The 13,463-nt window shown below is 40.0% G+C and overlaps 7 protein-coding genes across 7 annotated transcripts; 3 read left to right on the top strand and 4 right to left on the bottom strand.

The window, feature by feature from the left end:
- Positions 1-98: 98 nt before the first annotated feature.
- Positions 99-812, bottom strand: SPC25 (kinetochore-associated Ndc80 complex subunit SPC25; the record flags this gene model as incomplete). Its single annotated transcript, XM_449857.1, has 1 exon — positions 99-812. One exon carries the CDS (start codon positions 810-812, stop codon positions 99-101), a length of 714 nt encoding a protein of 237 aa, XP_449857.1.
- A 404-nt stretch (positions 813-1,216) lies between these two features.
- On the top strand, positions 1,217-1,750 carry POP5 (RNA-binding protein POP5; the record flags this gene model as incomplete). The annotated part of the gene is made up of 1 exon (XM_449856.1): positions 1,217-1,750. One exon carries the CDS (start codon positions 1,217-1,219, stop codon positions 1,748-1,750), a length of 534 nt encoding a protein of 177 aa, XP_449856.1.
- Positions 1,751-1,814: 64 nt separating this feature from the next.
- On the bottom strand, positions 1,815-3,059 carry PRP45 (mRNA splicing protein PRP45; the record flags this gene model as incomplete). The annotated part of the gene is made up of 1 exon (XM_449855.1): positions 1,815-3,059. One exon carries the CDS (start codon positions 3,057-3,059, stop codon positions 1,815-1,817), a length of 1,245 nt encoding a protein of 414 aa, XP_449855.1.
- A 238-nt stretch (positions 3,060-3,297) lies between these two features.
- GIP4 (protein phosphatase regulator GIP4) lies at positions 3,298-5,991 on the bottom strand (the record flags this gene model as incomplete). The annotated part of the gene is made up of 1 exon (XM_449854.1): positions 3,298-5,991. The coding sequence occupies one exon, from the start codon at positions 5,989-5,991 to the stop codon at positions 3,298-3,300; it is 2,694 nt and encodes an 897-aa protein (XP_449854.1).
- Positions 5,992-6,977: 986 nt separating this feature from the next.
- AVL9 (Avl9p) lies at positions 6,978-8,882 on the top strand (the record flags this gene model as incomplete). The annotated part of the gene is made up of 1 exon (XM_449853.1): positions 6,978-8,882. The coding sequence occupies one exon, from the start codon at positions 6,978-6,980 to the stop codon at positions 8,880-8,882; it is 1,905 nt and encodes a 634-aa protein (XP_449853.1).
- Positions 8,883-9,449: 567 nt separating this feature from the next.
- Positions 9,450-10,793, bottom strand: HOG1 (mitogen-activated protein kinase HOG1; the record flags this gene model as incomplete). Its single annotated transcript, XM_449852.1, has 1 exon — positions 9,450-10,793. The coding sequence occupies one exon, from the start codon at positions 10,791-10,793 to the stop codon at positions 9,450-9,452; it is 1,344 nt and encodes a 447-aa protein (XP_449852.1).
- Positions 10,794-12,900: 2,107 nt separating this feature from the next.
- On the top strand, positions 12,901-13,341 carry CCW12 (Ccw12p; the record flags this gene model as incomplete). Its single annotated transcript, XM_449851.1, has 1 exon — positions 12,901-13,341. One exon carries the CDS (start codon positions 12,901-12,903, stop codon positions 13,339-13,341), a length of 441 nt encoding a protein of 146 aa, XP_449851.1.
- Positions 13,342-13,463: the final 122 nt, after the last annotated feature.

Genomic DNA, 13,463 nt, shown 5'->3' with positions numbered 1-13,463 from the left:
ACCTTTCACACAGTAAGCCAGGAATGTCAATTGAAGAACAATGGACTGGACATTTGTAAGGTGCGTAATGAATATCACAAATTATATTTTAAAACACTTCACTCAGATTTAACAAGGACTTTTCTGACTTCGATTAAAAACTGAACAATACCTTGCTGATTCAGCACCGTTTCTAGTTCATTGACCGTTGATGCACTTACTCCGGACTCTATTTCTTTAATTCTCAGTGGTGAACTGTCGTCGTTCAACTGAGAAACATCGACTATAACAGACTTATACTCTCTTTCACGACCGAAGTCAGTAAACGTAAATTTCAGCATATGTGTGTCCGCTTTATCGATTTGCAACCCTAACAGTTTCTCATACAGTTTTATCTCGGGACTATCTAATTGTCTCTGCCTGGTCACCATTTCCTTGTATTTCTGAATCTCATTAGCCCTGTCTGCAAACATCTTGTTTAAATCATCCAATTGTTTCTGCAACTGTTGCTTTTGTAGCCTCATTTTTTCAGCTTTCAACTGGTATGCATCCATCTCCCTCTTGAACTCTTCCTTCGTAGAGTTCAAATTTTGTAAGGCCTCCTTCATTCTACTCTCCTCCTCCTTATACCTATCCAATTCGGAAAGAACAGTAACACGTTGCTCTTGTAAAATCCTGAGATTGCTTCTGTACCTCTCCATCATGTCCGAAACTAAACGATTCCTCTCATTTATGCGGGAAACAACAACTTTCTGCGCATCCTGTAGCTCTCTTGTCAGATCATCTATCTGGCCTACCAATTGAGTCCCACGACTCTTACCATTATTCTCCATTCTCGCTGTTTACTGCTGCTTGAAATATTTTAATGTAGCCAATTGTTTTTTAACAAATGATTATGATATGAGGACCACACAAAAGCAGTTCTCGCTCAAAATCTAATGAAGTCGCTATGAAATACGTTGTGGTGCTTCGAAATCGGATAAATACTGTGGTTATATTTCAGATCAGATCAAGATAATATGAGTCCTTTCGAGTCGGAAACACGAAACTTTCCTCCGAAGCGCATTTTTGAAAAATTTCAATGAGAAGAGCTTCATTATTTATGCGATGAGCTTCAGCAGAACAGAGTCCTTAGATAGAACAATAAGAGCAATTGTCTATTGTTTGTTATTACTATTAAGATTTAAACTCAAAGCAAGCAGACTGGAGACATATTTTCATACAAGAAGCATAAAAAATGGTCCGTTTGAAGAGCAGATACGTTCTATTTGAGATAATTTATCCACCCGAGTCAATGGCAGAAGCAGAGCTGGACAGAATGGACGACGTCATGATGGGCTTCCATAAAAGTACTAGAAATTACCACGAGATTAATAGCAAGACAATACTTCAGGAGATACGGCGGGTTGTACAGTATAATTTCGGGGATTTGGGGTCAGGCCAATTGACTTCACTTTTACATCTTAAGTATTTCAGTAATGCCACATCGACAGGGATACTGAGGTGCCACCGAGAGGATCTAAATATTTTGCTTACCACACTTGCTCTAGTAAATAAAATTGGAGATTGTGAAGGTATAATCCTTAATCCAGTCAAAGTCAGTGGCACAATAAAAAAGCTCGAGCAATATGCTATACGGAGAAACCACAACTTTATTAATGCATTGAAAAGATTTGAATTAAATAAAATGAAAATCAGTGAGATGAATATGGAGTCAAGTACATTCGAAAATGAAATTAGAGATATCCCTATGGATAGCGAGGACAACTAGTATATAGTTGATATATTATTACGTATCATGAACAACTTTATAGAAATTAAGTTTAGCGGTCAACCTATGTTTCCTCTTCATCCTTTGCCGTACTCTTATCATCTAGTGAATGTGCCTTCGTAAATTGAATTGGTCCATACCTGCTGGCTGACACTGAATTGGCTTCGTCAATGCTCTTTGCATTGACTCTATATATACTGTCAATTTCCTGTTGAACAAACAGAGGATTGTCATATACTTGCTCTTCGCTGCGTTTTGCTGCCGCATTTGCACCCTTACTGAACAAACGAGAATCGTAATGAACATTTGCTCCAGTTCCAGTTGTAGTTGCTTTGGCAGCACCTAAGATAACTTTTTCACTAACTTCCCTACCCTGAGCATAAGCAAGTTCCTTAAGTCTTTCCGCAGCTGATTTAATTGGGGGTTCTTCTTTCTTAATCTTCTTATTCTGATGTCTACCACCTTCAAAACGGGATCCTCGTTTCTTTACAGCAGAACTTTGTGTTTGTATCTTTGATCTTTCGGCAATGGCCCTTAGCTTTTCTTCCTTGATTCTCTCTTCTTCCTTGAGCTGTTTCCGCTTTAGTTCATTTTCTTGCTGTATACCTTCTCTAATTTCTTGATCAGTTTCATCCAAAGCAGCAACAATATCTGATACTTTATTATTGATTGATCCTACATTACCTGTTTTTTTACCATGGGCCGCTCTATGCTTCAAGCCCACAGTATAACCCATGGGATTCTTCCAACTAGACACTGCTGCTGGGATATTCCATTTGGCTCTCTCCTCCTTGGTTAATCTTTTACTCTTAGCATCATCTGTGGCATGTAAAATTGGAGTATCAGTCTCATCATCTTCAGGGAGAACTATTTTACTACTTGTATTTTTTTGTCTTGAGGGTTGTAATGGATCCTGCCTCTTGCTCTCTATGGTTATTATCCTAGAGCCTGTAGTTATCTTCCTAGTATCCTTCTGATAACCAGCTTTACCCTTATCAGTGAATTTATGTAAGAGTCTATTGACCACTTCTTGTGTTCGTACCTTGCAAAGCTCAATTTCTTGCGTAGTAGGTAAAGGTGCCTGCACCCCATAAAAATCCTTTTGTCTCAAAGGTATAACATCATTGAAATTAGCAACTTGGGAGCCGACAAATGACCCGATATTGTTATTGCTAGAATGTACTGCTTCCTTCTTAGTCAGTGCATTTACAATAAAATCATGCTCTTTTGTAATTATTTCAACTTCCCTGGAATTAACATCATCTGGAGGACTGTGCTCCGGCGGTGGTAACAGAGAACTGAAGCTCATAATAACGATATCTATGAATTTGGCAGCTCAGTTATTTTTAATTGCCCGATAGTATTCTATTGCATGTACTTCTATTTCCAATATCCTTATATCGAATTGTAAATTTTCAAGCTCATCGCATTTTTCTAGCTCTTCAGCCTTCGCTGTGGAAATGATCATGTATGTATGCAATTGTGTTACAGAGAGAAATATGTGTCACTTCTAATTCCATTATATAATTTATGTAGGACAGACTGTTCTATCTCGTCAATTTTTCTCTTAGCTTAGATGCAAATCTACTGTGGCTACTGATTTCTTTGACTGGTGGGTTATCTATCGCCAAGCTGAGCATCATACCACCTTTCTTGCCAACTTCATTGCTTGTTGCTGCAACTGTATCTCTTAAACTCGTTCTGAATACCATACCTTCTTGTCTTAGTCTATCTCTAAACATAGTTACTTGCTGAGGCACAGGTGGGTAATGGAGTACAGCAGGTTTTTTATACCAACCCTTTCTTGTTGGCTTTGGATTCTCTGCTTCTGTCATGGGGGGCACACCAACAAATCTAACTTTCTTAGATGGCTCTCCAGACTCCATATTTCCGGATTCTACATTTAAGTTCTCTTTGTCTAAGCCTTCAATACCTACGGCGCTTTTCATGGATTCTGGTGTGGACTCAGATCCAGCTGGTGTGCCTTCAGATAAGTTGTTGACAGATTCATCTACAGGTCTAACAGGACCCGTAGTTGTATCTTTAGACTCATGTGGTAATGGTTTTAGCACTATTTCGTTATCCGAGTTATCGATATTAATACTCGTCACTCCATTGGTCTTAATTTTATCATTACTGTTATTTGCCTTGCTCTTACCTTTTGGTTCTGGGGAAAGTATAGCCCCATTATTTGTACTTGAGACTTTATTACTATTTGATCTACTTGGAATAGGAGAACTTGGCCTCATGGGTGAAGAAGTTGGAGAGTGGCTTAAATTCGAAGGCTTAGGATTATTCGCCATTAAATGCTTGAATGTATCTTGGACCATTTTTCTGTTTAGAGCAGAATTGGATTCCAGCGAATTTGACCGCAGTTGGGACTGGTTACTTACAGGCTTTGGTAATCTGTTGTTACTCAACGGACTGCCCACAATACCAACAGAATTCAAAGCGGCGCTTTCATTCGATTGCAATGAAGCTGAACGGGGTCTATTACCTATCTTGCTACGGGTTCTTTCGACAGTTCTATTAATCACCATTTTCCTGGCAGCTGATTCGTCTTTAATAGAACCTCTTCTGGAACCCAGCGGCGATGCATTAATGGAACTACTTCCCGAGTTACTGACGGATGAAGTCTCACTTATATGAATCAACGGTGCTACCAATCTCTCATTTGTGTTAGTTTTCGTTAGTCCTGGAAGCCTTCCACCTTTAGGTAAACCCCGATCAACTGATGATCTTCTACTTCTCTCCTTAGGCGTTGCCATACCAGATGACAGTGCAGAATTAGAATTGCTGTTAGAAGATGACGACGATGCAGGGCTCTTTGTCGATCGTACTTTGGGCTTTGCCATTCCACTAATTGGAGATAGTTTTCTTAACAGTTTATTTGGTGACGATGAACTTGAAGATTTAACAACAATTCCAATACTTTTCTTGTTTGAAAGCTTGGCTCTTTCTTCTTCATGTTCCAAGTAAACTAGCTTATCAACAGTGTATCTTTCGTCATACATTTTGATTAACTGCTCCTCGTTTGATGATTCAATTTTTTCCTTAGCGGAATTGTTTTTGTCGCAAAACTTCCACATTTCCACCCAGTCTTCGACCAATTTGGTGTTATTATTCCAGTGATTTATGCATGTCGATATAACCTTCTTGATGAAGAATTCATGAGTCTTTTGAGGTAAGGATTTTGGGAGTGAATATGGATATTTTTGGAAAAATTGCATCATTTCTTTTGATTCTTTTATCTGGTAGAGTGGATCCGCGCATAATTTTTCGATCTGAGTGATTAGCAAATCATACTTGTAAACATTTTCACACACCAATTTTGTCTTGAGATCATTTAAATATTTACGGTTTGGATAGTACAGAACCCTTAGTTCGCAACCAAATAACTTCATTAAAGAAATCATTCTCACGGTGAAGGCAAACATTCTATGTATAGTCCATTCAGGGAAGGGCAGCTTATATAGCATAAGTTTGCCCGATTGGTAAGCCAGGAGAGATTTGTAGTATGTTTTAAGGGTTGGCTCAACTTTTGAATGCAGTGTAGCCAAGAATTTTTCGATAACCTGCCACTGTAGTTTACGGAACGAAGCCTCGGATGTATCGCGTTCATAGTCAGTTATAAGAACTGCTAGATCAAGACATAAAGATAATTCTGAAGGTTTGATCAAGTCCTCAATACTCTTTGAGTAAGTCTTCTTAAGTAAGTTCGCGCTTTTGAACTTGTTGTTATAAGTACTAATTACTTCATCTATCAGTTTAAGTAATCTAGTCACTGTAAGCCACTGCTTATCCTTGTCATATAATTCTTTCTTAAACTCGACTAGCTCACAGCCTTCCAGAGGTTGGTTCTGTGTATTGGAGTCCATGACGTAAGTGAGCCAGTCTCTAGGCGTCACATCGTAATCCTTGTTGTCCTTCGTGGGCTCTTGGCCTTGCACAATTTGATTGTACTTCTCCTTAAGGGCGGCATTAACGTTTAACACTGGACCTGCCAACAGAGGCAACATGTATGTGACTAAAGGTACAATGTTCTTGTTCTGTGATGACCGTTTCTTCAAGTTAGGCACCAGCACCCCGAGCAGCCGTTTCATCTCGGTGAGCCTGATTTGGGACGCTTTGTAGACTATGAACTTGCAGTCGTTAGCATCCATGAACTGCGACGTCACAGACATATTGCTCTGAGTGGTGGCAGCTGTGGTAGAGAGCGATGCTGCAGACCGAGCCAACATAGTTTCCTATATACTTATGAGCGTGGTTGGGCAGTTGGTACTTCCTCAGGTTTCAAATGGTAAGGTCTGTATGCACTATGTCAGTGTCTTATGGTGGCAAGCAAGTTATATAATCCTCGAGGGAATCATGTATAGTTAGGTTCCATGACTATGGCGATGGGGAAGAGAGGAAGGGGAAAGGAATCAATTTCGCCCAACACTCCTAGTGCTGAATGATTTTCGTTAAGATTGTTCCTAGAAATGATCTACAGTTGCAACATTCTTTGCGTTAGCCCCTCCCCCCTGCCAAGGTCAGTACAGTGCACTAAGGGTGAATACTATTCTACACACCATTTGCTAACGTACCAATATGCTTTAGCACTTGCGATATTAATTATTGGTGGTATTAACAGAAATTCAACCTGCAGACAAGAGGAATAACGAAAGAATGAAATATATGGCCTCGCACTATTGCTCTCTACATCTGTGAGAAGGCTACAACCATAAAATATATAATTTTACTAAGTTAAACAACGGTTATGGTTTATACAACTTCGATGTCTGTAAAGTACGCCAATTTGGCCTGGAATTGGTAGCGGTTAGGGTATGTGGGCAATTGCTTAGGGCTTTACGATTATTGTATGAAACAACCCTAAATTCCACTACTAATCACTTCTGTAAAACCCTAGCAATAATTTTACACGAAAAATAGGGGATAAATAACGTGATATATCATTAAATACTCAAATCACATGATTATAAACGTAGACAACTATAACATCCACAGTGAGCTCATCGCATCGCATTTCAGCTGGAAAGTCTGGCAGAATAATAGTAGCTGGAGCTGTACTCAAGGAATGCCCTCTAACCATATACTTTTGTTGGATTCATCTATATCGCTGTGAAGCTACTGTCTGCTAATCGATCTATACTGCTGGGTCTAATCAATTGGATACTCTGACCTTTCTTTTAACCTTAGGAAAGGACATAATATACAAAAAATTACAATGCATTCGGATAGCAGTGCTATCCTTGGTGTGTGTCTGGTGGATTTTCACCACAAACGTGGGCCTGAAGTGGAGTACTGGGAAGGGCTGGATGACACAGGAATAGACTCTCAGCACCTATGGCCGAATTTGCCCTTCCAGGCACTACCTGATGGGTCCCACTCTTTCAAGGAGACATTTACCTATTTTACTTTGCTCTACGACAGCGTAAACAAGTGTTCGCCTCCTTCAAACTCTAGTAACGAGCTAGGGGAAAACTCTGAGAACTACACCACGGTTTTTGCAATCTCTTGCTCCAGACAGATAAAATCAGATGAGCTGATAGCGAAGGATGAGGACGTCACAAGATCAACTGTACAAAAAGCAGTAGTAGTGATTTCTTTTGAACCGATATTTGGGCAGATTAAAGATAAACTAAGCATTGTAACGAACGCTTTCTTTAGGCAAAAAGATTTCTCGGACAGAGCTATTATCTCATCTCTTTACGACAGCCTTAAGGCCACATATATGCCCTCTGATGTGCCGTCACCTGCAAACTTTAGCCAGAGAGAAAATCAACTTTATGTTGGGCTATGTTTGCGCAAAATACTACATGACTTCAATAGGAATGCTCTGGTGTTACTGAAGGCGTTGCTTTTAGAGAAGAAAATTGTTTTCTATGGGAGCAACGTCGAGGCACTATGTAACCTACAATTTGGACTGATAAGTCTGATACCGAATTTACTCTCCAGTTTGCAAACTTCCGCATCTCCTGTGCTCTCTAACTCATATGAAAACGTTACCGTGGCAGACTCATTCAAATCAAGCGATAGATTGTCTGTCTTAAAATTTTTGGGTTTTCCTTTACATATATTTGAAAAAGGTGGGCTATTCTCTCCTTATACTCCGCTGCAACAAGTTAGCGAGATTCGTTCTCCAGCCACCAAGTTTTTTATGGTAGGTACGTCAAATAAGTTACTTGCAGAACAGAAAACGGACATTTGTGATATATTCGTTAACATAGATGATGCCACTGTGGAGTTCTTGAACAAAGAGTTGGGATCCGCACTGCAATTGTCAGGTCAAGATATTAAGTGGATGGACACAATATGTAATGTAGTTAAAACTACATGGAACGAAAATGATGACGAAACTCCAAAAAACTCTCAGTTTGAAGGCAGTGAGGATTTCATTAGATGGCAATTTGAAGATTATTTAGTAGGACTACTATCTAGCGTCAAACTTTATGATTACATAGAAGATCATAAGGGAAATCAGACCGCCATGAAGTCTCTACCAGATGAGTTTGTGAACAATGCTCCAATAAATTCCTTCAATATTAACTGGGTTAAAAAATGGAAAGAAACCCAGAACTTCAATCTGTTTAATAAAGTAACAGATGATAGACTCTTTGACCTGTTTACACCAAAGCATATATGCAATGAAAAGGATCCATTTGCGGAATTTCAAAAGAAGATAGCAGCAACTTTCCAGAATTTGAAAAAGAACACTACTCCGTCAAATAATATTAGCAATAATTCAAGTCAAGCCAAGCTTGCCGATTCAAGTAGTAATAAATCCTCAAACAGTTTAGCAGATACTAAGGATAATTCTTCTAGGTCTGGATCAAATGGAAAAGAGCCTCAAAAGATATGGTCTACGTGGAAAGAGTATTTCCAGAATATAAGTAAGAAAAATAAAGATAAAGGCAATGATATTGTCAAGCCTACACAAGACCTGAAAAATAGTGGTTCAACCGATAAAGCTATTGGCACAGCCCTTTTCAGTCTTGGTCTGAAGCCCACAACTCTTTTGTCAAACCCTGATAATGTAGAAGAAGTTGCAGACCATGAAGATACTGATAAAGAGAACGAAGGAGCAACAAAAGAGGAAAAGCGTTATTTCACCGGGAAAGATGCGCAATGAGAAACTTAAATTAATGTTCTGTAGTATCTAGACATAATTTTAACTAAACACGCATATATTCTAATAGAAATCTGCATTTATGAGAAAATTGCATTAATGAGTTGCAATTATTACTAATAAGTATCTTCCAGTTTTATACCATTTTTTATTTCTTTTTTGTTCGTCGACTAATAACGTTTTGGAGGACTATTTCCGATTTAGTTGCAGGTAGTCATATATGAGCTCATTTACTTCAGCTAAACTACACACAGTAGTTTTTATTTATTGTAATGATATTGTGGCTGTATAGAATTGGCTTTTATGAAAATGAAATATTCGCTAAGGGTATGTAGATATAAAATCTGTAAAAATAGACATTGTTGATATGATACTAATAATGCTCTTGTTTGTATGCAAAAAATGTCTTAATTGAGTAAAACAAAGACCAGTTCATATCTCAATGAAGAAAAGAAAAACAAAGAAGTAATCAAAGCGCAACAAGTAATATATGCATACAACCGGTAACAAAAATGTGGTATTAATGAGAAAAAAAATTAGGAAGACGAATAATTAAATTTTATATGTAAGTTATTGTTGGAATTCATTTGCAAAATGCACTGCTTGATTAGCATACTCATTGATAGTATCACTTGCACTGTTCATACCTGCAGCAGCACCGTTTAGGTTAGTTGTTGCAGAATTCGAGCTGTTCTCTGCTATGCTTCCACTCACTGGTGTACCATCTTCATTTAGAAGTTGGTTTGGGTCAATCATATTCTGAGACATCTGGGCTTGTGCCAATGCATGTGCTTGGGCTTGAGCAGCAGCTACCGTAGCAGCTGCAACTTGGTCATCGAAAGTTGCGGATGTATCGATTTGACCATCTGTGCCTCCGATTTTATGGAAGTCCAGTATTTCTGAGTACATCATAACTCTCCATGTGTCTACTGGTAGATCTGCATCATTGAAATGCCAGTCAAACTTTGCCTCTGCTACCGGTTCGTCGGTAGGATCGTGATATGGTGCTAGATATGGATGAGCCAATGCATCTGCTGCGGTAATTCTCTTCTTTGGATCAAATACCAGCATTTTTTCCAGTAGGTCAACTGCGTCCGGCTCGACAGTCTTGAATCTTTCAGAGAATGGAATAGGGTCTCTATGTGGTAAAGAAGTGACGAACTTCAATGTGTTTTCAGAACAGATGGTGTCAATGACATCACTTGGAGGAGAACCCAACAGATCAGTAATGATGGAGAATTGGTGGACGTGGTCTTTACCTGGAAACAAAGGTTTACCTTCTATCATCTCGGCAAAGATGCACCCTGCGGACCATATGTCGACCTCGACGTCGTATTTCTGCCAAGTTAACATGATTTCGGGGGCTCTGTAGTATCTTGTGGAGACGTAGCCTGTCATCTGTGGGTCCTGGATTCTTGCAAGTCCGAAATCACAGATCTTCAGGTCACAGTTTTCATTGATTAGGATATTGCTTGGTTTCAAATCTCTGTGGACTACTCCTGCTGAGTGAACGTATTTCAGACCTCTCAATATCTGATAATGGAAGTACTGTACGAATTGCTTCTCTAGAGGTCTGGTTTGTAGTAAGCGGTGGAGATCAGTTCCCTGCAGCTCGGTGACGAAGTATATATCCTCGAGTGGCGACAGGAAGATATCCTGGAGACAGATCAAGTTTTCATGTCTCAGATGTTTCAGAAGTTTCAATTCTCTGTAGGTTCTCTTGGCCAGCACCGCTGTGGCGAAAGGCTTCATGATCTTCTTGATTGCCACTTGTTGGTTAGTCAAAGTGTCTGTAGCCGAGCACACCAGCCCGAAGGCACCCATACCAACGGGGTTCAAGTCTGAGTAACGGTTAGTTATCTCGAAGACTGTGCCGAATATCTGGGTTCTTATGAACTCTTCATTAGTAGCCATTATTTCTTTCTGGTGTTCCTATTTAATTAATAGTTCCTTTTTTTATTCACTGTTGTCGCTATTATCTTTGGGTGTATAGTGTAGTATATCCAAGAAGTTTATATTTGTATCCTTTTGTTGCTACTGAGGTGAAATAAATATGGATAGAGAGGCTTAATCAATAGAAGGTATTGGTAATTTTTAATCGCTATGTCCAGTCCCTTCAATATAAAATCACAAGGCTATTAAGAAAATGCACAACAACGTTCTCTTAAAATTTAAATTTTTCCTGTCATATGGGCAATCCCCCATGAAATCAACTTTTTAGGCCCTAGAGAAAAAAAACTTAAATCTGAGATAACAAGGGGAGGGGGAGGGTAAGGGGAATATAATTTATCGTACTTTGTACCTTTGTGCAGTACAGAATCCAGCTAACATTTTCCCATGAGAGTGATCAGAATGAAGACCTCTGAAAAAAAATTTTTTTTCCCTCGTCTCTGAACATCTTAATCAGTTCTGAACCGTGTGAACTTGATTTTTGATCATCCTTATCACTTGTCTCTCTCCACCTGTAAGTGAGTATGAAGTTAGTAAATGGTCCGAACAGGAAGTAGCAAAGACTTGATGGGGCACGGCAAGCAAATGAAAATGACGTCATTTTGTAAAAAAGATAAAAATTCAAAAAAAAAATGTCAATCGCGTAAAACGTAAATCATATGATGTAGTCACAACTGACGTGATGAAAATCTTGTCTCAGCATCAAGGAAAGGCGGCTAGATCTGGAGCATGGAACGGTCGGCAACGCTGACAGTAGACATCAATCGCAAATAAAGCAATAGCAGATAAAGTAGCAGATAAAGTAGCAGATAAAGCAGCAGAAACAGCAATGACAACAGCTACACCAACAATAGCAACAGCTATGCCAACCACATCAAGCCAATGCCAAAACGCAAGTATGGATACAATTCGTTGCTATCCTGGGAACGTTCTGGCATCAAGTAATGCAAACGCCAAAAAAAAGAAGATCCTGAGAATCTATAAGATAGCAAAACGCGTAACTCAATTAGAATTCTTTTTAAGCGAACGCGTTTATCCTTTGAACATCTCGTGTTTGATTCACTAATTTACTAACTCCGATCAGAACACGCTGTCCCCATTCCCAGAACGGTAACGCGAACTGGTCCCGTGGCTTGCAAAAAAACTACTATATTTAGAAGCTGTTAGTCATCCATGACAGCCTTCTTCAAGGACCCAGCAAGGAAGGGGGGAGGGGCCCTTTGCTACCGAATTGGGCAAGTATTTTTAGCCAGGGAGTTCCGCACGAGCAGAAAACGCGGGTCCCACTTTGGGAGGGTGCGCTCCTTGACTCAAGGGGGGCCCAGCCACCGCGTTTTTCCCACCGTTACCCACCGTTCCCACCCGTTTCCACCCTCTCCTGTGTGGATGTGCGGGTGTTTATATTAGAAGAAGAAAAAAATTTCATCCTAAGAAACGCGTGCACAGGCCCTAACCGGTTTAGTTTTGCGGGTTCTGGAATCTCGAGACCCAAAGAAAATACCGCGATTCCCGCTTCCCGATTCCCAGAAGTACAGAGTTCCAGAATGGAAAAAGCCCAGACCGTGTTTGTGCGTGCTGTTGTCTGAAACACGGCCCCCTCCCTCCCTTCCAAACCCACTCGAAGAAATCTACTGAGAGTACTTAGAAACTTGGGAGACCAGCCTTTGCTCTTTTTGAAAGTGTCAGTGGCAGTGGCAGTGCTGGTGTTGTCAAAAATGTTGGAAAATCCCCACAGACAAAGGTACACAGAATATTACGCAGGACCAACGCCAAAAATACCTTCTGTGCTGCGTGAAAATTTTTTTCTTCTCGAGCTTGAATCCCCCCCCCTGCTGTAACTTTGAAGCTGGATAATTGAATAAACAAGTGCTGAACATTGGGTTAGTGCGGGAAGGGGTTGTTTACTCTTGCAACAAGGAACCCAAACTTTGAAAAATTTGGATATATAAGGAGCTGTTTATTTCAAGTTTTATCAGATTTTCATTTCGCTTCTTATAATACAAAAATAAAAGAAACCAAGAACATTAATCTTCTGTCCATTCGCTTTTAACTAAACTAAAAAAACTTAACAATGCAATTCTCTACTGTCGCTTCCGTCGCTGCCGTCGCCGCTGTTGCCTCTGCTCAAGCTAACATCACCACCGCTACTGCTACTCAACACACCACCACTTTGGTCACCATCACCGACTGTGAAGAACACATCTGTTCCGAACACGTCTCCCCAGCTTGGGTTTCCACTGCTACCGTCACCGTCAACGACGTTGTCACCAAGTACACCACCTGGTGCCCAATTGAGACCACCACCGCTGCTCACAACTCTACTGCTAAGCCAGCTCCAACCACCGGTAAGCCAGCTCCATCCTCTTCTGCTTACCACAACACTACCATGACCAAGTCTGGTACCTCTGCTCACTCTTCCACCAAGACTGTCACCTCTTACACTGGTGCTGCCGCTAAGGCTCTACCAGCTGCCGGTGCTTTGTTCGCTGGTGCCGCTGCTTTGTTGTTGTAATTTTAACCTCCTTATAGAGCTTAAAAGACAATTTTTTCTAATCAACAAATTTTTTAATTATGGGATATTAAATTTGACTTGAGCCGTTGTGTTCTCACAATCTCAAGGTTTAATTTTTTTCT

This window comes from Nakaseomyces glabratus, chromosome M (assembly GCF_010111755.1).
Source record: "Nakaseomyces glabratus chromosome M, complete sequence".
Taxonomy (NCBI): Eukaryota; Fungi; Ascomycota; class Saccharomycetes; order Saccharomycetales; family Saccharomycetaceae; genus Nakaseomyces; species Nakaseomyces glabratus.
The sequence above is the reverse complement of the archived record's forward strand: the minus strand, read 5'-3'. Positions and strand labels throughout refer to the sequence as shown.